The 23,749-nt window shown below is 37.0% G+C and overlaps 1 protein-coding gene across 6 annotated transcripts in view; it reads right to left on the minus strand.

Moving 5' to 3' along the window:
• LOC127434273 (WD repeat-containing protein 37) overlaps positions 1 to 23,749 on the minus strand; it is a 67,184-nt gene that overhangs the window by 24,104 nt on the left and 19,331 nt on the right. For all 6 annotated transcript variants that reach the window (XM_051686888.1, XM_051686892.1, XM_051686890.1 and 3 more), the window contains 6 exons: positions 10,859 to 10,994; positions 8,667 to 8,738; positions 8,469 to 8,513; positions 6,998 to 7,074; positions 4,659 to 4,893; positions 3,938 to 4,079 (listed from right to left, as the gene is read on the minus strand). In XM_051686888.1, the coding sequence (XP_051542848.1) occupies positions 3,938 to 4,079; positions 4,659 to 4,893; positions 6,998 to 7,074; positions 8,469 to 8,513; positions 8,667 to 8,738; positions 10,859 to 10,994 (707 nt within the window). The remainder of the gene's footprint in view (positions 1 to 3,937; positions 4,080 to 4,658; positions 4,894 to 6,997; positions 7,075 to 8,468; positions 8,514 to 8,666; positions 8,739 to 10,858; positions 10,995 to 23,749) is intronic.

Below are 23,749 nucleotides of genomic sequence, written 5' to 3' on the forward strand. Positions count from 1 at the left end.
AGAACACAAAATATAATGTAACCAAATGCTACAATTTAGTTAATAATAATATTAACAAAAATAAGATCTGGATAAATAGCCTTGATGTGAAATAAAACATTATTAATAATACAATAATAATTTTACATTAACCACTTTTAGTGTATGAATCAAATCTCTGACTAATTTTCATTGTGAAATGTTTATTTTTGCAGAGTTTTATTCAATTGGCGTGAAGGAGTTGCTACGTTTTTTTAAGCTCCTCATTCCAAATCTGGAGAAATGCTGTCATCTCCTCTATGTAGGTGCATTAATTTTGTAGGCTATTTTAATTTAATAGCCAAAATGCTTGGAAAAATGTGATTGAGAAAAAAGTTTTGTTTCAGTAACTGTGTACATATGCTATGTACATGCAATTTTGTAATTATTGAAACATGCCATTTTACAAATTGAATTAATTGTTTACATTTTAACATAAAAGGACGACAGGGTCATTTTATAAGGTTAGAATAGGGGGAAAATGCCCTTGTAAAGATAAAAAATGCCCCTGGAAATCAAATATTCACTCACAGAAAAAAAAAAAAAAAAACCTTACCTGTCAGACATCTTACTGATTGTCATTCACTGCATTTCAACTGTGTGACAATGCATATGTGTGCGAGTGCATATGTGTGTGGACTGTTGCTTAGAGCTCAGTGACTAGTGAATCCAGTGGCCCAAAACAATTAGCTGCATCTCATCAACTCTTGTGTAACATGACAGCATAGAATCAAACTGATGCTTGAAAATGACATCATACTAATGAAAGTTCTTCAAGGCATAGTTCATCCAAAAATGAATATTCATTCATCATTTACTCACCCTTAAGCCATCCCAGATGTGTATGACTTTGTCTTCTGCAGAACACAAACAAATATTTTTAGAAGAATATATCAGCTCTGTAGGTCCATACAATGCAAGTGAATGGTGACCAAAACTCTGAAGTTCCAAAAAGAAGTAATCATAAAAGTAATCCATAAACAACTACAGTGGTTTAATCCATGTCTTCTGAAGTGATATGATAGGTGTGGGTGAGAAACAGATCAGTACTTAAGTACTTTAAATCTCCACCTTTGACCAGCCCCAACCAGTAGGTGGATGCATGTGAAAGTGAAACTGGACATTTATAGTAAAAAGGAAACTCTCCTAGGTTTCTCACCTAGGTGTATCATATTGCTTCTGAAGACAAGGATTAAACCACTTGAGTCTTATAGATTACTTTTATGTCCCTTTTTGGACCTTCTGAGTTCTGGTCACCATTCACTTGCATTGTATGGACCTACAGAGCTGAAATATTCTTCTAAAAATCTTACATTTGTGTTCAGCAGAAGAAAGTCAGGGGGTGAACTATTCCTATTAATATGTATACATTAGTATTTTTCAGTAAACTGTCACAAAACATTGAGAGGAGTGAGGAACCAAATGCAGGAAGACGATAAAAAGACTTTATTAGAAAATAAACCAAAACAGAAACCAAAAACTCACAAAGGAGGAATATCAAAACGAGTGGAAAACAAGAAACAAATACAGGACCAACTGAAGGTAGAACCAACAGGATACATGAACCGACAGACTAACAAAGCTACAAAACAAACTGGTAAAAGCGTGACAAAAGGAAGCACAATATATAGGAAGGAAGCACATGAGCAGGTGAAATCAAATAACAAAACGAGGACGAGGGGTTGTGGTAAGGGCATACAAGAAGGTGGAGTAGGGAGAGCACGAGTATGTATGAGTCATGTTCGTAGATTTAATCTTTGTGTCCATGTTGGTTTCAGACATTTGTGATTTTTTATTTTTTTGAATTTTCGAAAAAAAAAAATGCAATGGCTTTGTGTGGAGCTCAAAGCGGCGCTTGAGGATGGTGTTGATGCCCTGACGTGAATCGTGAATACGGCTTTACAACTGCTATTGCAAAGTGGATAGCCACTGTATGCCAGCAGATTAATATTGTGGGGGATGAGTGAGTCATTCATTCATTCATAGTTCCTTGAATTAGTCAACCTCCCACTTAGACTTTGAGATACATTTAATGTTACCTGAAGTGCATTTCTATCTTTAAACTGTGGTAGGCTTTGTTTGGATAATGTTTATAAAGCATTATTGTTACATATTCTTTTCTTTTCTTTCCAATGAAGGAAAAAAATGCATTTTGACAGGAAAATAAGTATATATACAACCAAATTTCAGCAATTTTAAAATCTGTGATTAATCGCAATTAACTTGAAAAATGTGATTAATCGCGTCAATTTTAATCGACAGCACTAAAAAAAAAAAAAAAAAAAAAACAATAATAAAAGATCATTCAAAAATACTAATGACAACATTTCTTTTCTCAAGAGTTTCAGCTTTTAATGGGACAAATTTATTAGACTTAATTAGACTTATTTATCTCCGGACGGTTAAACCACTTAAACATTTTTGACTTTAAGCTCAACAAAAAACAAAAAAATAGAGGTGTACTCAAGAAATGACATTTTTTATTTATTTTTAAATAACTTAATAGATTCGGACATAAAATAAAATAAATAAAAAAAACTCTAAATCTAAAGTGGAGTCACTATCCACTTCCATTGCATTGGAAAAACAGACCAGGACATTCTTCAAACTTTCTCCTTTTGTGTTCCACAAAGGAAATAAAGTAATTTTCAGTCAGAATTTTCATTTTTGGGTGAACGGAATGCATTATGTGATGCAGAGACTTTACCTACAGTACTCTTTGTTAGAAATACGCGAGATCCAAACAAGCTATCAGCGCGAAGAGATATCAGAGAGCGACCCATCAGTGTCAATGAATGTGAAGGACAGTAATTGACTTTGCACGGAGCGGCTGACAGTGGGAAGCGTTTAGAAGCACGCGGCTAATCTCATTACGCTGATTGTCTATTTGAGAGCATTACGCTGGGATCTGACAGAATTATACATATTGGGCTTGAACATAATGAGCGGCGTGTAATCCCCAGTAATCAAAGACTGCAGCACCTCCTCACTCCTGTCTTAACTAGCACTAACCACCAAACAGCTGATTTAGCATGCCACCAAACACAGAGCGAGAGAGGTTTTACACTGGAAATGTGGAAATAAAACAGATGGAATGCTGAAACTAAACGTCACCCAGGTAAGCTGGCAGAGGGAATGTTTGAACACTTTGTTCGGATGAAATTGATGTGAATGAAATAAAAGTGGAGGTAAAAAGTAAGTGTATACTTGAGCTTGAATTTGTTTTTGTTAATGCAGCACTGCTCTCTAGTGGTCAGTGCAGGAACAACAACAGAGACATTTAAGGGGACATTTCATTAAAACAGTTCAATTCATCTGTATGATATAAACTGTGAACTACATATCAACGTGTGAAACTGGCACTCTGACAACAGCTGAATGGCTGACATTTTTCGGTTGCCATTTTTTAAAGGAATAGCTCAACCTTGTTTCAAACACCTATACATTTTTTTCTTTTCAATACAATGAAAGTGAATGGGGACTGAGGCTGCCCAGTACAAAAAATGACAAAAAGCACCAAGTATCATAAAGCTAGTCAATGTAACTGAATCTGAATATGCAGAAGTGCAAATGAGTTTTGAGGGCTAAAGTAGAAGGGAAGATTATCAGTGAATACTGACTTAAATTTCAGTCTTTTCATTACACAAAGTTATCGTATGGCTTCAGAAGACTTGGAATATATTGCCTACCACTTTTTTGATCCTTTTATTATGCTGTTTTGTCATTTTTTTGAAGCTTGACAGCTTTCGCCCTCACTTTCATTCTTTTGTGTTCCACAGAAAAAAAGAAAGTCATTCAAGTCTGAGCCGATTAAATACAGATTTTTTTATTTTTTATTGAGCTACTCCATTAAAAACCAGCAGAGCGTTCAATGCTCACTAGAGGTGCATTGTGGGAGACAGGAGATGATGTGACTCACTCAGTGTGGCCCTGGAAGACGTTGACTGAGTGGATGGAGGGATCTCTGAAGTCCCACAGGCGGAAGGTGGTGTCCCTGGATGAGGTCACGACCAGACGCTGGGTGGGATGAGTACAGCAGTGGGTCAGCTCCTGGTCATGCCCTGCAAACACACCCACACACATTATAAAATGATGGCATGTGACCCTAAAACACCAGTAGAGGACACCGGTAAAGCCACAAAACATAATGGAATGGACATTTGCTCACGTTCATGTTGTTCCAAACCCTTAGGATTTACTTGCATCTGTGGAACACAAAAGGAGATCTAGCAGAATGTCCAAGCTGCATTTCCATATAATGAAAGTGAAGAGTGACACTGTCGAGCTTCAAAGTGACAAATGACAAAACGTTTTCTGAAGCCTTACGTTCAGTCCTTTTTCAATGAAACGCTTGAGCACACTCAAATGTACCATATTGTGATCGATTACGACATACGCAAAGACCAATGGTGTTCGGGATCACTGAACTCAAACCTGGAACACGTCTGTTTTTTTTGGAACTCAGCTACAATTCCCATTCACTTTCATTATATTGAAAAACGTAGCCAGGACATTCCTCAACATTTCTCCTTTTGTGTTACATTGAAGACAGTCGTATAGGTGTGGAACTAAATAAGGGTAAGTAAATGATGACAGAATATTTGAGTGAACTATTCCTATGACCATACTCATAAGTTTACCTGTGAGTGTGTGCACCAACTCAGAGGTCTCTACATCATATAGGTTGGCAGCTCTATCCCAGGATGCAGTGACCACCTGCTTTCCACCCACCAGCCAATCAGCTGCAATCACTACCCCCTGGTGGCTCTTCAAGGTTGTTGTGGCGACACGGATGGTGGGGCATTCACTGGGCCCATCTGCCTCCCCGTCAGCCTCGTCTTTGTCAGAGAAGTCTCCGTCATCGTCCAGCGAGGCCTGTTTCAGAGAGGGGGAGATGAGTGCCAACTCACAGCCAAATTAAAGACCACTTACAAAGAAAAGAATAAATGAATGTAAATTCTGACAAATTCTACAAAAATACTTACAAAAAACTTAAAGTACATGAAGGAATTGCAAAGTGAGAAAGACAAAAGCAAAAAAGACAAATTAATTCTTAAGAGAATGAACTTCAGAATGAAAGTCAACATGAAACAGCAGTCGCAACCCATTATGAAACAGATTGTGATTGGATGCGTCACGTTTTTTCCAGATTATAAGATTATTACAGGAGCTGTTTATTGATCGCTTGCATCTTATGTTACTATTGTCTTGTAACCTTAAGGCCCCGAACGGGTGTGACAAAATTTCAAACAAAATCTGTCCAAAACGAAGGTGTTTTCAAGTTCTTTTCGGTGGATCGTAATAGCTCACCAGGGCAAACTTTCAGGAAAACTTCTTACCAGCTGCCAAACACCTTCTTACTGCCATTGGTCCACTTCATCTGTAGGTGTGACCTGGAGCTCCACCTACTTTGAGACCGACAGCTAATTCCTGTTCAGTCAGTTAAGATCCGTCAACATGAACACAGTGGCGTGTAGTTAATAACGAGTTGGTGCACATTCACCTACGTCTGTTTGATCGTTTGCGCAGAGACATTTTCTAAGACCACGTCATGCGATTTCTTTGTTGTTTTGTTTAAATAGTCTACAAAAGGAATCAAATCTACTCAAATACTCTTAAGTGCCCATTTACTGTACTCATGTTCCGTCTGCAGCCGAAAGCCATTCACACGTCTGCCCAAAGTGAGATATGCCTATCATCATTTTGGCTGTATTCCACCCATTAACACTTATTTATACGCCCATCTTTGCAGTATTATCAGTGTCATCATAAATTACAATAACAGTGTAATCAGCACATAATATGGCACCGTATAGCATGCTAGCGCATTATCGCCATGAATGCAAAAGGTAAACATTACAAATTACACATTTTCTACCGCATACATATTACTTTAAATCATCACAGAGTAGTCAAAACAGCTTCTTTTACTGATCTCATGTGAATTATACTCATAGAATAAGAAATGAAGTCGTTGATAACACATTTAAATGTCATATTAGTTGATGTTTTACATGTAGTCTTGTGTGTCCTCATATTTAAATGCTCCTATAAACGTCTCTCCAGCGGTGTGGCCAGTGTGTGGATGTTCACAAACAGTATGTCGTTGCTTAGCTGTTTCAAACTTCTTTTTGGCTCACAGCGAAGGACGAAAAAGAACTTTGCCGTGAGTGTGCCAGGGCCTTTCCTTGAACACTGTGTCACCATTTTAGGTTATGGCTTATTGCTTTATTTTACTGCCGCCACAACCTTAATTGAATTAATGTTACCACTTGAACTACAGGCAAGATTTTAGAAAGGCTACATAACCTACAACAGTAGCCAAAAACAATGCCCATGTAGCTTTCTGAAGGGTTTCCATATCTTTTTGCAAATTAATTTACCAGTTATTCTTAAGAAAAAAGATAAAAAATGTAAAAACGTATTTTATACAGATATTAAGCACAAAAAGCATCCACCAAAAACACTTCAAATATGGAACATTTCTTACAATTTAAAAAATATATCTATTGTTTTCTAACAAACGCCTTTTTTTTTTTTTTAATCACTGTAAAAAGTGTGCTTGTGCTATCTTTAAAATTAAAAACTACTTGGTTTGATCATTATTACGTATAAGGCAAAGACATTCATACAACATGGCTAAGGTGTCAAAATACATTTCCATTCATTTTCCAGGCCTGAAAAATGACAATTTAAAACTAAGTATGTAAGAATCCTGTACTTTTGGTTTTTGGTTAACATTAGCCAACAGTCTGCGTGAAAGAATATGAAGACATTCATATAAAATATAAAAAAACATTCTTGATGAATCATGCATAATAATGTATTACGTAAATGGGCTCAATTCTGATTTCATGTTGACTTAAGATTAATTAATGCATGGTCTATTAAATCTATAGGTGTTCTGGTGCAGACGGGAGAAGCATCATTAGATAAAAATGCAGCAGGAATATTAAGATGTGTGTATTTTAACACTCACGCTAATGTCTGCCGGGGGTTGGGGAAGCGGCAGCTGTACCATATAACGCCAGATGTGTGCCGTCTGGTCCCCGGAAGCTGTCAGGAAATGCACACACATAAACACACACACAAAACAAACACAACACAAAGAACAGTCATTTATCAAATCATATTAAAATCATCTGACAGGTAGGAGGAGAGATAAAGAAAACTATTGTATACTACAGTCTGTTGGAAAAAAAAAAATATTACACAGTAATGGAGCAAAGGCCATGTGACTTCAGTCATGGGATATATAAAGCATAATTCACAGCATTAGAGTAAGAGAAGTGACTGATTCATGAGCAAGCGCTCAAGTACATTAGTCACTCTCTTTAATAAGTAATACAAGATTATGACCAGTGGATGGCGCCATTGTGCAATACTATTTTGGTAATCTTTCATCAAAATGTACTGTATCCTTGGCTTACTTGTCGCAATCTATATTTAATGCATAAAATCAAGCCACTACATTATTTCCTGCTCAATATTCTTATTTACTTACTACCTACTGTGTACTGTACACCGATCAGCAACAACATTAAAACCACCTGCCTAATATTGTGTAGGTCCCCATCGTGTCGCCAAAACAGCGCCAACCCGCATCTCAGAATAGCATTCTGAGATGGTATTCTTCTCACCACAACTGTACAGAGCGGTTATCTGAGTTACCGTAGACTTTGTCAGTTCAAACCAGTCTGGCCATTCTCTGTTGATCTCTCTCATCAACAAGGCATTTCCGTCCACAGAACTGCCCCTCACTTGATGTGTTTCGGTTTTTGGTACCATTCGGAGTAAATTCTAGAGACTGTTGTGTGTGAAAATCCCAGGAGATCAGCAGTTACAGTAGTACTCAAACCAGCCCGTCTGGCATGTTGAACAATCATCCATGCGATTATCTAATCAGCCAATTGTGTGGCAGCAGTGCAGTGCATAAAATCATCCAGATATGGGTCAGGAGCTTCAGTTAATGTTCACATCAACCATCAGAATGGGGAAAAAATGTGATCTTAGTGATTTGGACCGTGGCATGATTGTTGGTGCCAGATGGGCTACTTTGAATATTTCTGTAACTGCTGATCTGCTGAACTCCAGTTCTGTGGATGGAAACTCCTTGTTGATGAGAGAGGTCAACAGAGAATGGCCAGACTGGTTCGAACTGACAAAGTCTATGGTAACTCAGATAACCGCTCTGTACAACTGTGCTATCCTGAGATGCGGGTTGGCGCTGTTTTGGCGGCACGAGGGGGATCTACACAATATTAGGCAGGTGGTTTTAATGTTGTGGCAGATCGGTTTATATCACTGTGCATCACCCAGAGGCCCAAAGAGGTGTTTGGCTTCATAGCTTGAACTACTGTATATTATACTACAGCCACTGCAGACTGGGCATACTACAGAAGCGCAGGCATTGTTTAGCATCAAACCATCAAATATGTTGACATATTTACCTGTAAGTGCCATCTGCTCTGTAGGGTGGAACTTAATGGAGTTGACTGCAAGAGTAGCAAACAAACAGCCATTAGACATATAACAGTGTTAATTAATGCCAAACTAATCTACAATATCAAGTATAGTTATTGAACACTTTTCCATGTTGCCAATACAAAATCCTCACACACACAAGCATACTGCAATTAGCTTCATACCAGATCCAGCATGACCAGCATATTTTAACAGGCACCTCCCTGTCTCAATACTCCACAGCATGGAACAGTGATCTGCAGAACACAACATAGACAGATATAAGTTTTTATCCATGTTCAAAAAATGCAATAATAACCACAAGACCAGGAGCAATAACCTGACCTATAATTATCCAATATAAAAGATTAAATGAAATACAAGCTGTAAATGCAAGATTAAGCTACGCAAATTTGCACTACAGTTTGATCGTCTGAATTCCAATCTGCATACAACTTCTATGCACTAACAGTACATTCAGTCCTTAAAAAGCTGTAGTAAGCAAGTATGCCAGCAATGGGAAACATTAGTGTTTTTAACTATAAACCAATGCTTCCGGTCAGCAGCAGTACGCACGTGTGATGTAACTGCATTGGCATATGAGACACGTGAGAACCGAGGCACGTGAGTAACAGCCGGAAGAGCAGCGCTGTTTACAAGTGAGGAGGAGGAACGTTTTACAGAAGCTTCGTTGGTTTTGGTTTAGATCTGTATTTATCTGTTTCTTTACTCACAATGGTGCATTTGTGTGCTTATCCTGGATGTCTCAACTGCGAGAAAAATGTGAGATTAAGTTGGTATGTTACGAATGTAATCTCTTCACACAAGAGACCACGTTAACTAGAGGTTTTCTCATGTTCTAAGATCTGTACGTGATCCGAATCGACCCAAATCACTTCTTACCTGAAGTGCATAAATAAACAAATTAAAAAAAGAAAAACACAACCAGAGACAGACCAGTTAAAATTAGCCTAGAGTCTGACCCGACGTCAATTTTTAACGAACCCAACTGGACCCGAATTTAAAAAGCAGCGACGTCTGCACAGCCTGCATGCACCAGTATCCTTGAGGGTATGGTAATTTACACATAGAAGCATGGATTGAAAGAGAACAGAGAAAAAGTGAGATATAGAATTCTTTGATATGTATTTGTTTTAAATACTTAAATATTGTTAAACACCCAAAACGAATAATGGCAAATTGGCATATTTTAAAATAATTTGTATCTTCTCGGGTCCATTCGGGTCCAGACTCGAGGCTACTAATATCAGTCCCGACCCGTGTCCGAGGTACTCGTGAAAGTTTTGGACCCGAACCCGCATGGGTCATGTTTCCGGATCCAAGTGGACCCGTGAAGACCTCTAACATGAACTCAATGCTCTCGTGAATGCGTATACAGCTCCTGAGAGGAAGTGATGGTTTATAGATAAAAAGTACTTAAATATTACACTTTTCACACCAAAAGTGATCGTGTCACTTTAGAAGACATACATTTAACCACTGGAGTCTTATGGATGATGTTTATCATGACTGTCTTTGATTATTGGAGCTTCAAAAGTCTGATCACCATCCACTTGCATTTTAAGGACCTGCTGAGCTGAGATATTTTTCTATTTTTCTTCAAATATGTTCTGCTGAAGAAAGAAAGTCATGCACACCTGGGATATCATGAGGGTGAGTAAATGATGAGAGAATTTTCATTTTTGGGTGAACTATCCCTTTAATGTTAACGGATTAGCCCCTTAACTTCCGTTGTAGTGCCTCACTGTAACCCAGATTTTTGCTTTTTATTTTTGTGAAAATTATGGCACAAACGGTTGAATATTCCTTTAAATCAGTGAGGTAAACAATCATTCTTATATTGCAATTTTTTGTGTGCATTTGGTGCTTGGTAAGTGTTAGATTTGGACCATGCTTAGGACAGAGCTTTGGCCCACTAGTATGAATTGTATGCAAATTGGAATTCAACCATATGTTCCTATTTGTGCATGTACTGCATATGTGACCTGCTCCACCAATTTGAGTCACTTTGTCCCAGAAACATATTATGAGTTTGTGCACTAAAGTAAAAAGGAAAGCATTTAAATAATCATACCAGCCAACATTTAAATGATTATATCACGACTACATAGTTAATTATATCATTAGAAAGCTGAGGCCTTCCTTGTGCACAAAATTCAAAATGAGTTTCTGGTTCAAAGTGACTCAAAATGATAGAGCAGGCAAACTGATCAAATTTACAGTACACACTAAATGCACTGTAGGTCGCTTTGGATAAAAGTGTCTGCCAAATGCATAAATGTAAAAAATGCATACATGTAAACTGAATAAGTCTGAGCTGTGAGTGAGTAAGAGATGATGGATTATGGATCAGTACCAGCTGAGGCCGTCCCCAGAACCAGTGGTTGAACCCGGGTCACGGCGAGGTCCCATATCCCGTCCCTGTGTCCCACATACTCCTTCACCAGCTGACACACAGCACGCGACGTGGTGGCCTTGAAACTGGACACAATCTAAAGGGTGGACAGGAGAGTCAGCATACAGTATGACCTGACACGTGTGCATGCACGCACAGAGATCTTACTACAGTACTGAGCGCGAGGAAGCAGCGAGGAAGCATGGGGGAAACCCAAACCATACATGACTGTAACATCTCTACACCTCATGTGGTTATACTGCAGGAGTGTATGAACACAATGCATTCAGTCATACATACTCGAGAACAATGAAAGCGTAGTCAATACTTCTGAAATGGCAACATTTAAATGAAACCATACAGACATGGAAACATAACATAAGATAAAACAAAGTAAACCAAAGAGCAGCAATTAAACACCTTTAAAGTTTCAACTAAATCATGTTTAGACAGTTAACTAAATTGTTATAAAGTAACTAAATTGATGCAAGTTAAACGCAATGACAGATAAACAATGAAATGAGAAAAATGTGAGGTAGTCTTCATTTTTGGTTGATGAAACTGTCGTTCAAGTGTGGATGAGGTGTCAACAGATTTGTGTGTACGTGGCCTGTGTGAACGGTGACCGACGCTTTCAGTCCCTAACATTCTGTCTAACATCCGCTTTTTGACAACAGAGTAAATGACAGAATTTTTATTTTTGGGTTGAACTGTTCCTTCAAAAAATTCATGAATGTCACTGCATTAAATACAAAATATTAAACAGCATCATCTGTAAAAATAAGGCTATACATACTTTTTCCTCACTTTCCAAAAGTCGTTTTTGCAATGACTTTTGATGCAGGTTATCACATTAACTGTGGACATTAAAAAGATAATTAAAACATTTTTAACTTTAAATCAATGTTTCTAGCCAGCGCCGTATTGCTGTTTGAAATTAACTAACTCTCGTGTGACGTTCGTTCCTCTGCTGTGTACAAAGCGTGCGCTTCCAACTTTGCGTTTAAGTCACTGATGCGTCAACTGCTAGCAGTAAGAGATTTTTAAAAGTTAATACATTTTTACTTATCACTGATTTATTTTTTACACAAACATATCGATTTGCTTCAGATAACATTAATTGATCGACTGGATCATGTGGATTAGTTTTATGCTGCCTAATTATGACTTTTGGACCGTCAAACAGCCAGCAACCTGATGGCACCCATTTACATGCACTGTATGAACAAACTGAGCTGAAATCTGCTTATAAACATCTTCACTTCAGTTTCTGTTGAGGAAGGAAAGTCAGACACATCTGGGATAGCTTAAAGGTACTGTAAGTAAATCATGAGAGGATTTTCCTTTTTGGTTGAACTGACCTTTTAACTTTAATTTACAAAATATTAACTTAAAATAAGTTGAAAACAGACAATGTGCATAATCCATTGTCAAGCCTTGATTAGAATTGATACAAGGAGAAACACTTTTGTTAATCACATAAGCGGGCACAGTTATCGGACAACACATTATCTCAAAATGATCTGATTAATTGGCCTCATCGCGATATTGGTCTATAACAAACTGAAATCTTTTCACACGATTTGTATCATGTTTAGTCTAGATATTTTAATAGGTGCAATCCATGATCTTAAACTCCCCTCTGAATAACTGGTGTGATGATTAATTAAATAAAAAGTTAGCTCACATTTCATCAAATAGTTGGTATGTAATTAAGTAAAGCAACTTTATAGATACAGAGATACAACTTAAACTAAAATCCTTTAAGTGTTTTAGAATTTACAGCTCAATCTACAACTTCCTTAATATGGCAAAAAAAATTAAAAATAAAATAATAATAATAATAATAATAATAATAGTAAATTTGTAAAAAAGATGGTACTACTCTACATTGATGACACCAAAAAAAAGTTTGCGTTGCTTATATGAAAAAATAAATAAATAATAATAAAAAAAATGCTGTAGTATTGCTATAGTACTAGGGATGCAGATGACCATTTGGTGAGGCGAAATTTTTATCATTATTATTAACATCATTTAATGGTGTAAATGATCAAATTGGTCTGATTTGGCCACGAATGTACATAATAAATATTTTGATGCATGATTTCAATTGCAGCATGTAAAAGTTTTACATTTTAAGTAATTCTATTGAAACTTAAGTGTGAATAATCCATCCCTAGTAGTATCTGTAATTGGCAATGCCCAGAATAAAGAAGTATTGAGTTACATTGATTTGAAAACATTTGTTCACATGACACAGTAAGCACATGACTTGAATAAAGCAGTGGACTGAGCAAGGTATGCAAGCATATCAATATGCAGCCTAGTTACTAGTAAGCACTGCTAAGCTTTCAATTTCACTGAAGTTAAGAGCAAACACAGCAAGCACAACGGCCTATCACCTCAGCAGTGAAAATGCTCTTCAATATTAGATAAAACAATAGTATAGCAACTTATTGGGCTCCTTCCTCACACAGGGTTCAATCAAATATGTCCACAAGGTAATGCCATAAAATACAATAGAATTTGGTCATAAAAATCTCATGTACTCTTTGAAACTTCAAGAAGTCAAGTCCAAAAATTGGTTTTCATGCATAACTACAGTGCTGTGAAAAAGTATTTTCCCCTTTCCTGATTTCTTCTAATTTGTTTTCATACTAAATTGTTTTAGATCTTCATACGAGATATAACATAAAACAAAGGCAACCTGAGTAAACACAAAATATAGTATTCCATTTTTATTTTATTTATTTTTTTTTTTTTAAGCAAACACTGCTTTAGTTCAGCCACATTGGAGGGTTTTCGAGCATGAACTGCCCGTTTAAGGTCCTGCCACAGCATCTCAATCGGGTTCAAGTCAGGATTTTGACTAGGCCACTCCAAAACTTTAATTTTGCTTCTTTTGAGCCATTCAGAGGTGGACTCACTCCTATGCTTTGGATCAATTGTTTTGCTGCATAATCCAGTTGCGCTTGAGCTTCAACTCACAGACTGATGACCAGACGTTCTCCTTTAAGGTTTTCTAGTAGAGAGCAGAATTCATGTTTCCCTCAATTATTGCAAGTCGCCCTGGCCCTGAAGCAGCAAAGCATCCCCACACCATCACACTACCTCCACCATGCTTGACCACAGGTATGATGTTCTTTTTGTGGAATTCTGTGTTTGATTTACGCCTGATGTAAAGGGACCCCTGTCTTCCAAACAGATACACTTTTGACTCATCAGTCCACAGAACATTCTCCCAAAAGACAAGCCTTAATGTTCTTCTGGGTTAGCAGTGGTTTTCACCTCGCCAGTCTTCCATGGATGGCATTTTTGGCCAGTGTCTTTCTGATAGAAAGAGTTATGAACAGTGACCTTTATTGATGCGAGAGAGACCTGCAGTTCCTTGGATGTTGTCCTTGGCTTTTTTGTGACTTCCTGGATGAGTTGTCGCTGTGCTCTTGGGAGGAATTTTGGAAGGTTCACTACTGTGCCAAGTGTTCTCCATTTGGAGATAATGGCTCTCACTGTGGTTCTTTGGAGTCTCAGAGCCTTTGAAATAGCTCTGTAACCCTTTCCAGACGGATGTATTTCAATCTCCTTTTTCCTCATAATTTCTGGAATTCCTTTCGACCTTGACATAGTGTGCTACTGGGTGAGACATTTTAGCCAACTTCAAGGAATAGTTCAACCAAAAATGAAAATTCTCATTATTTACTCTCTTCGCTTACTTTCTTCACCAGAACACATTTGAAGAAAAATAGAAACATTTCTTAGCTCAGTAGGTCCTTAAAATGCAAGTGAATGGAGATTTCTCTTTTGAAGCTCCAAAAATCACAGACAGTCAGCATAAACTTCATCCATACCACACCAGCTGTTAAATTAATGCCTTCTAAAGCGACACGAACGCTTCTGGTGCGAAAATAAATATTTAAGTACTTTTTTTAACTCTAAATCATGCTTCCGATTGGCAACGGTACGCACGTGTGATGTAATCGCATTGGCATTTGAAAAAAGAACTGACGCACGTGCGTCACAGCCGGAAGAGCAGCGCTGTATACAAATTAGGAGGAGGAATGCTGTACAGTAGCTTGTTAGATTTTAGTTTAGATCTGTTATTATCTGTTTCTTTATTCACAATGGTGTTTGTGTACTTATCCTGGATGTCTCAATCAACTGAAGAACGTGCGATTACCTCGGTATCCGTGGCAATGCGAATACATCACACAAGAGACCACTTGGACTCCACCCTCTTCTGAAGTGTTGGGTTTTAGTTAAAAAGTACTTAAATGTTGATCTTTTTCCGCACCAAAAGTGATCGTATTGCTTTTGAAGACATTAATTTAACAGCTGGAGTCGTATGGATGATGTTTATGCTGATTGTCTGTGATTTCTGGAGCTTCAAAAGAGAAATCTCTATTCACTTGCATTTTAAGGACCTACTGAGCTGAGAGATAATTTTCTATTTTTCTTCAAATGTGTTCTGGTGAAGAAAGAAAGTCATACACACCTGGGATATCATGAGGGTGAGTAAATAATGATAGAATTTTCATTTTTGGGTGAACAATCTATCCCTTTCATGCTGCTGAAAAAGTTATATTTAGGTGTTGATTTGGTTGAACAGGGCTGGCAGTAATCAGGCCTGGGTGTGTCTAGTCCAGCTGAACTCCATTATGAATGCAGTTTCGTAGATTTAGGTATTTAATAGCAAATACTTTTTCACACATGCCCCGTTGATATTGGATAACTTTTTTGTTTCAATAAATAACATTATCATTTAAAAACTCTATTTTGTTAAAATGTAGTATGAGATATAAACAAAAACAGAAGAAATCAGGCAAATACTTATTCACAGCACTGTAAATATGCTAGTCAAATTCAATTCTATGACTTCTTTAAGTTATTTTGTTTCAACTAAAAAGGCCATACTAACAAATGTACTTGTAGTATTTTCTGTATAATTTAGGAAACATTCTTATCTGGCCTATTTAAATGCAGTGTAAGCTGTATGAACTCTATGTTGCGTAGATGTCATATGATTGTTAATTAAGCAATTTTCAATTACAGTTAATTAATTAACAACAAGTATTAAGTACTTTTGAAAAAAACAAAACAATTTAACAATAAATAAAAAAACATGCATGGCTTTTCAAAGAATTGGAAACATCTTTTAAAAAGATAAAAGCCAAAGAACCTTTAAAAAGACTTCAAAACAATGGATATAAAATATTTGTATCATGATATGCAGCTATTTCAGTTGAGCAGATTTGCTATTTTAACACTTTATTTGCTTGCAAACAAAACCTAAATTTGAGAAAATGTCTGCTGGTCTCTCTAAGACAAAACAACCTGCATTTTCAATTCTTCACTTGGTCAATGGAAAAACTTTCTAAACGTCATTTTATTTCATTGGTTGCATCAAAATTCACTAAAGTGGAATGAAGTACATACAGTACGACAAAAATACACATTGGACAAAAGAAACCTACTTAACATTTTATTTCAACCAAGTCTCATAGAATGAACAACACTATAATTACATTTTTGCAATTTTATAAATTAACAGGTTTAGGGTAAAGGCCGATTTATACTTTTGCGTCGAAACTATGGTGTTGGCTACGCGTAGCTACGGCAGTTATGGCGTAGCCTACGCCATAGCCTGACGTGCATCTCTTCAAAAATGTAACTGCGGGTCATGTCGATACACACCACAACAGCTGTGATTGGACCACTTTAACCAGAGACCGCCCCCCGGGACGATAACAAGGATATCTGAGGTTGTGTCACATTTTATCTACGTTTATTTTTAACATCTATGCATTACATTACATTGTATTTGGAGAAATTGTCTCAATCGGGAGCATCTGCTGTTTTTTTATTCTGTTTGTGTTTCATTAAGTTACAAATGAAACGTGGCAAAATATATCTGTTTACAGATTATAAACTCTAAATGCTTTTTTCTCCAGGCCTTTACTTGATATTAATTTCATACGTGAGTGAAATAATAGACCTATATTTTGTATTCTACTCGCAAACTTTCCAATCTGCACAATGATTTGACCATATGTTTGACAGTATGTGTAATCATATTTCATAAGTTATGAAAACTTAACACTTGGTAAGACTTATATTGTCTGTATGCATTGTAAAGTCTTTAAAACAATGCCTATTTTGTCTTATTCAGGCGCGTAGTTATTAATTTGCTTTTAGGACACTATCGGTTAGGTTTAGGAGTTGGTTAAGGGTAAGGATGTCTGTTTTATTCACCACTCATTTGCTTTTAGGACACTATCAGTTAGGTTTAGGAGTTGGTTAAGGGTAAGGATGTCTGTTTTGTTCACTTCTCATTTGCTTTTAGGACACTATCAGTTAGGTTTAGGAGTTGGTTAAGGGTAAGGATGTCTGTTTTATTCACCACTCATTTGCTTTTAGGACACTATCAGTTAGGTTTAGGAGTTGGTTAAGGGTAAGGATGTCTGTTTTGTTCACTTCTCATTTGCTTTTAGGACACTATCAGTTAGGTTTAGGAGTTGGTTAAGGGTAAGGATGTCTGTTTTATTCACCTTTCATTTGCTTTTAGGACACTATCAGTTAGGTTTAGGAGTTGGTTAAGGGTAAGGATGTCTGTTTTGTTCACATCTCATTTGCTTTTAGGACACTATCGGTTAGGTTTAGGAGTTGGTTAAGGGTAAGGATGCCTGTTTTGTTCATATCTCTTTTGCTTTTAGGACACTATCGGTTAGGTTTAGGAGTTGGTTAAGGGTAAAGATGTCTGTTTTATTCACCTCTTATTTGCTTTTAGGACACTATCAGTTAGGTTTAGGAATTGGTTAAGGGTAAGGATGTCTGTTTTGTTCACATCTCTTTTGCTTTTAGGACACTATCGGTTAGGTTTAGGAGTTTGTTTAGGGTAAGGATGTCTGTTTTGTTCACTTCTCATTTGCTTTTAGGACACTATCAGTTAGGTTTAGGAGTTGGTTAAGGGTAAGGATGTCTGTTTTGTTCACATCTCATTTGCTTTTAGGACACTATCAGTTAGGTTTAGGAGTTGGTTAAGGGTAAGGATGTCTGTTTTATTCACCTCTCATTTGCTTTTAGGACACTATCAGTTAGGTTTAGGAGTTGGTTAAGGGTAAGGATGTCTGTTTTATTCACCACTCATTTGCTTTTAGGACACTATCAGTTAGGTTTAGGAGTTGGTTAAGGGTAAGGATGTCTGTTTTGTTCACTTCTCATTTGCTTTTAGGACACTATCAGTTAGGTTTAGGAGTTGGTTAAGGGTAAGGATGTCTGTTTTATTCACCTTTCATTTGCTTTTAGGACACTATCAGTTAGGTTTAGGAGTTGGTTAAGGGTAAGGATGTCTGTTTTGTTCACATCTCTTTTGCTTTTAGGACACTATCGGTTAGGTTTAGGAGTTTGTTTAGGGTAAGGATGTCTGTTTTATTCACCTTTCATTTGCTTTTAGGACACTATCAGTTAGGTTTAGGAGTTGGTTAAGGGTAAGGATGTCTGTTTTGTTCACTTCTCATTTGCTTTTAGGACACTATCAGTTAGGTTTAGGAGTTGGTTAAGGGTAAGGATGTCTGTTTTGTTCACATCTCATTTGCTTTTAGGACACTATCGGTTAGGTTTAGGAGTTGGTTAAGGGTAAGGATGTCTGTTTTGTTCATATCTCTTTTGCTTTTAGGACACTATCGGTTAGGTTTAGGAGTTGGTTAAGGGTAAAGATGTCTGTTTTATTCACCTCTTATTTGCTTTTAGGACACTATCAGTTAGGTTTAGGAATTGGTTAAGGGTAAGGATGTCTGTTTTGTTCACATCTCTTTTGCTTTTAGGACACTATCGGTTAGGTTTAGGAGTTTGTTTAGGGTAAGGATGTCTGTTTTGTTCACTTCTCATTTGCTTTTAGGACACTATCAGTTAGGTTTAGGAGTTGGTTAAGGGTAAGGATGTCTGTTTTGTTCACATCTCATTTGCTTTTAGGACACTATCAGTTAGGTTTAGGAGTTGGTTAAGGGTAAGGATGTCTGTTTTATTCACCTCTCATTTGCTTTTAGGACACTATCAGTTAGGTTTAGGAGTTGGTTAAGGGTAAGGATGTCTGTTTTATTCACCTCTCATTTGCTTTTAGGACACTATCAGTTAGGTTTAGGAGTTGGTTAAGGGTAAGGATGTCTGTTTTATTCACCACTCATTTGCTTTTAGGACACTATCAGTTAGGTTTAGGAGTTGGTTAAGGGTAAGGATGTCTGTTTTGTTCACTTCTCATTTGCTTTTAGGACACTATCAGTTAGGTTTAGGAGTTGGTTAAGGGTAAGGATGTCTGTTTTGTTCATATCTCTTTTGCTTTTAGGACACTATCGGTTAGGTTTAGGAGTTGGTTAAGGGTAAAGATGTCTGTTTTATTCACCTCTTATTTGCTTTTAGGACACTATCAGTTAGGTTTAGGAATTGGTTAAGGGTAAGGATGTCTGTTTTGTTCACATCTCTTTTGCTTTTAGGACACTATCGGTTAGGTTTAGGAGTTTGTTTAGGGTAAGGATGTCTGTTTTGTTCACTTCTCATTTGCTTTTAGGACACTATCAGTTAGGTTTAGGAGTTGGTTAAGGGTAAGGATGTCTGTTTTGTTCACATCTCATTTGCTTTTAGGACACTATCAGTTAGGTTTAGGAGTTGGTTAAGGGTAAGGATGTCTGTTTTATTCACCTCTCATTTGCTTTTAGGACACTATCAGTTAGGTTTAGGAGTTGGTTAAGGGTAAGGATGTCTGTTTTATTCACCTCTCATTTGCTTTTAGGACACTATCAGTTAGGTTTAGGAGTTGGTTAAGGGTAAGGATGTCTGTTTTATTCACCACTCATTTGCTTTTAGGACACTATCAGTTAGGTTTAGGAGTTGGTTAAGGGTAAGGATGTCTGTTTTGTTCACTTCTCATTTGCTTTTAGGACACTATCAGTTAGGTTTAGGAGTTGGTTAAGGGTAAGGATGTCTGTTTTGTTCATATCTCTTTTGCTTTTAGGACACTATCGGTTAGGTTTAGGAGTTGGTTAAGGGTAAAGATGTCTGTTTTATTCACCTCTTATTTGCTTTTAGGACACTATCAGTTAGGTTTAGGAATTGGTTAAGGGTAAGGATGTCTGTTTTGTTCACATCTCTTTTGCTTTTAGGACACTATCGGTTAGGTTTAGGAGTTTGTTTAGGGTAAGGATGTCTGTTTTGTTCACTTCTCATTTGCTTTTAGGACACTATCAGTTAGGTTTAGGAGTTGGTTAAGGGTAAGGATGTCTGTTTTGTTCACATCTCATTTGCTTTTAGGACACTATCAGTTAGGTTTAGGAGTTGGTTAAGGGTAAGGATGTCTGTTTTATTCACCTCTCATTTGCTTTTAGGACACTATCAGTTAGGTTTAGGAGTTGGTTAAGGGTAAGGATGTCTGTTTTATTCACCTCTCATTTGCTTTTAGGACACTATCAGTTAGGTTTAGGAGTTGGTTAAGGGTAAGGATGTCTGTTTTATTCACCACTCATTTGCTTTTAGGACACTATCAGTTAGGTTTAGGAGTTGGTTAAGGGTAAGGATGTCTGTTTTGTTCACTTCTCATTTGCTTTTAGGACACTATCAGTTAGGTTTAGGAGTTGGTTAAGGGTAAGGATGTCTGTTTTATTCACCTTTCATTTGCTTTTAGGACACTATCAGTTAGGTTTAGGAGTTGGTTAAGGGTAAGGATGTCTGTTTTTTTCACATCTCTTTTGCTTTTAGGACACTATCGGTTAGGTTTAGGAGTTTGTTTAGGGTAAGGATGTCTGTTTTATTCACCTTTCATTTGCTTTTAGGACACTATCAGTTAGGTTTAGGAGTTGGTTAAGGGTAAAGATGTCTGTTTTATTCACCTCTTATTTGCTTTTAGGACACTATCAGTTAGGTTTAGGAATTGGTTAAGGGTAAGGATGTCTGTTTTGTTCACATCTCTTTTGCTTTTAGGACACTATCGGTTAAGGTTAGGTGTTGGTTAAGGGTAAGGATGTCTGTTTTGTTAACCTCTCATTTGCTTTAAAGACACTATCGGTTAGGTTTAGGTGTTGGTTTAGGGTTAAGATGTCTGTTTTGTTCACCTCTCATTCACTTTTCGGACACTATTGGTTAAGTTTAGGTGTTGGTTAAGGATAAGGATGTCTTTTTTTATTCACATCTCTTTTGCTTTTAGGACACTTTCGATTAGGTTTAGGAGTTGGTTTAGGGTAAGGATGTCTGTTTTGTTCACCTCTCATTCACTTTTCGGACACTATTGGTTAGGTGTAGGAGTTTGTTAAGGGTAAGGATGTCTGTTTTGTTAACCTCTCATTCACTTTTCAGACACTATTGGTTAGGTTTAGGAGTTGGTTAAGGGTAAGGATGTCTGTTTTATTCACTTCTCATTTGCTTTTAGGACACTATCAGTTAGGTTTAGGAGTTGGTTAAGGGTAAGGATGTCTGTTTTGTTCACATCTCATTTGCTTTTAAGACACTATCAGTTAGGTTTAGGAGTTGGTTAAGGGTAAGGATGTCTGTTTTGTTCACATCTCTTTTGCTTTTAGGACACTATCGGTTAAGGTTAGGTGTTGGTTAAGGGTAAGGATGTCTGTTTTGTTCACTTCTCATTTGCTTTAAAGACACTATCGGTTAGGTTTAGGTGTTGGTTTAGGGTTAAGATGTCTGTTTTGTTCACCTCTCATTCACTTTTCAGACACTATTGGTTAAGTTTAGGTGTTGGTTAAGGATAAGGATGTCTGTTTTTTTCACATCTCTTTTGCTTTTAGGACACTTTCGATTAGGTTTAGGAGTTGGTTTAGGGTAAGGATGTCTGTTTTGTTCACCTCTCATTCACTTTTCGGACACTATTGGTTAGGTGTAGGAGTTTGTTAAGGGTAAGGATGTCTGTTTTGTTAACCTCTCATTTGCTTTTAGGACACTATCGGTTAGGTTTAGGAGTTGGTTTAGGGTAAGGATGTCTGTTTTGTTAACCTCTCATTTGCTTTTAGGACACTATCGGTTAGGTTTAAGAGTTGGTTTAGGGTAAGGATGTCTGTTTTGTTCACTTCTCATTTGCTTTTAGGACACTATCAGTTAGGTTTAGGAGTTGGTTAAGGGTAAGGATGTCTGTATTGTTCACCTCTCATTTGCTTTTAGGACACTTTTGATTAGGTTTAGGAGTTGGTTTAGGGTAAGGATGTCTGTTTTGTTCACCTCTCATTCACTTTTCGGACATTATCAGTTAGGTTTTGGAGTTGGTTAAGGGTAAGGATATTTGTTTTATTCACCTCTCATTTGCTTTTAGGACACTATCAGTTAGGTTTAGGAGTTGGTTAAGGGTAAGGATGTCTGTTTTATTCACCTCTCATTTGCTTTTAGGACACTATCAGTTAGGTTTAGGAGTTGGTTAAGGGTAAGGATGTCTGTTTTTTTCACATCTCATTTGCTTTTAGGACACTATCAGTTAGGTTTAGGAGTTGGTTAAGGGTAAGGATGTCTGTTTTGTTCACCTCTCATTTGCTTTTAGGACACTATCAGTTAGGTTTAGGAGTTGTTTAAGGGTAAGGATGTCTGTTTTGTTCACATCTCATTTGCTTTTAGGACACTATCGGTTAGGTTTAGGTGTTGGTTTAGGGTAAAGATGTCTGTTTTGTTCACCTCTCATTTGCTTTTAGGACACTATCGGTTAGGTTTAGGTGTTGGTTTAGAGTAAGGATGTCCTTTTATTCACCTCTCAGTTGCTTCTAGGCACTATCGGTTTAGGGTAAGGATGTCTGTTTTGTTTACTTCTCATTTGCTTTTAGGACACTATTGATTAGGTTTAGGTTAAAGTTTTAGGTTAAGGAGGTGCATTTTACTCTTTACAACCTTCTAATATTAAAACATTCTTATATCTAATATTCACCTTAAAAACCTTGTCGGATTACAATATAATTTCACTCGCTTTTGGTGTGCCCCGCTGGACATTTCACTGGAAAACTGCAGCATAAAGGGTAATGAAGCATGTAATTTTGATTTGCAAAAATGTTGCCACACTAATGTAAGTTTCATGAGAACAGGTTTTATTTAGTTAAATAATGAGTTAAAACTAGATAAGTGAAGTTTTTTAGAATACCTTTAATGTTAGCTCGACAAAGCCTTGTCTGGCAGTTTAAACTAGTTATAAACATTTAAAATTTGATGGATATACAGACATTACAGTAAGACAAACACCTAGCTAGCTAGATAGATAGTCACAGACTGTCACATAGACAGTCAGATAAATTGTCAGTTAGACACAGAGAGAGAGAGAGAGAGAGAGAGAGAGAGAGCGCAACTTGAAGCTGATTAAAGGCCTTTTGTGGGTTTGTTTATTCAAGCATTCTGTTGGTCCACTTGAACATTCCATCAATGTTAGTCTATGGGATTTTTCTGATTTTTGATCATCCGCTATGCGAAAACCGTAAGTCTGATCAGTTTGAAAAGACAAAGCACACTGTATCAGAACAGTCTGAAGGTCTGTGCCGAGTTTGTTGGATGTAGCTTAAAATAGCTAGGAGTTAATGAAACAGTTAGTGATTTAGTGAAACGTCTTTTAGTGATTTGAGAAAAAAAAAAACCTAAACCAAGTTTGTAGAATAACAGTTGCCACCATAATGACAACATTAACTGACAAAATGGGCTAATTTAACTGACAAAATAACCCTCAAATTAGAAATCTGCAATCTTAAATTTTAAACTAATTTTAAAACTTTAAGAGATTATCCATTTAAATTATTTTCAGCCAAAAGAGAGCATTTTCAACACTAGACGACACAAGAAAAACCATCTAATGTTCACTTCAGGGTAAAGAGCTTTTTGTGTTTTCTCTGCTGT

This window comes from Myxocyprinus asiaticus, chromosome 44 (assembly GCF_019703515.2).
Source record: "Myxocyprinus asiaticus isolate MX2 ecotype Aquarium Trade chromosome 44, UBuf_Myxa_2, whole genome shotgun sequence".
Classification (NCBI taxonomy): domain Eukaryota; kingdom Metazoa; phylum Chordata; class Actinopteri; order Cypriniformes; family Catostomidae; genus Myxocyprinus; species Myxocyprinus asiaticus.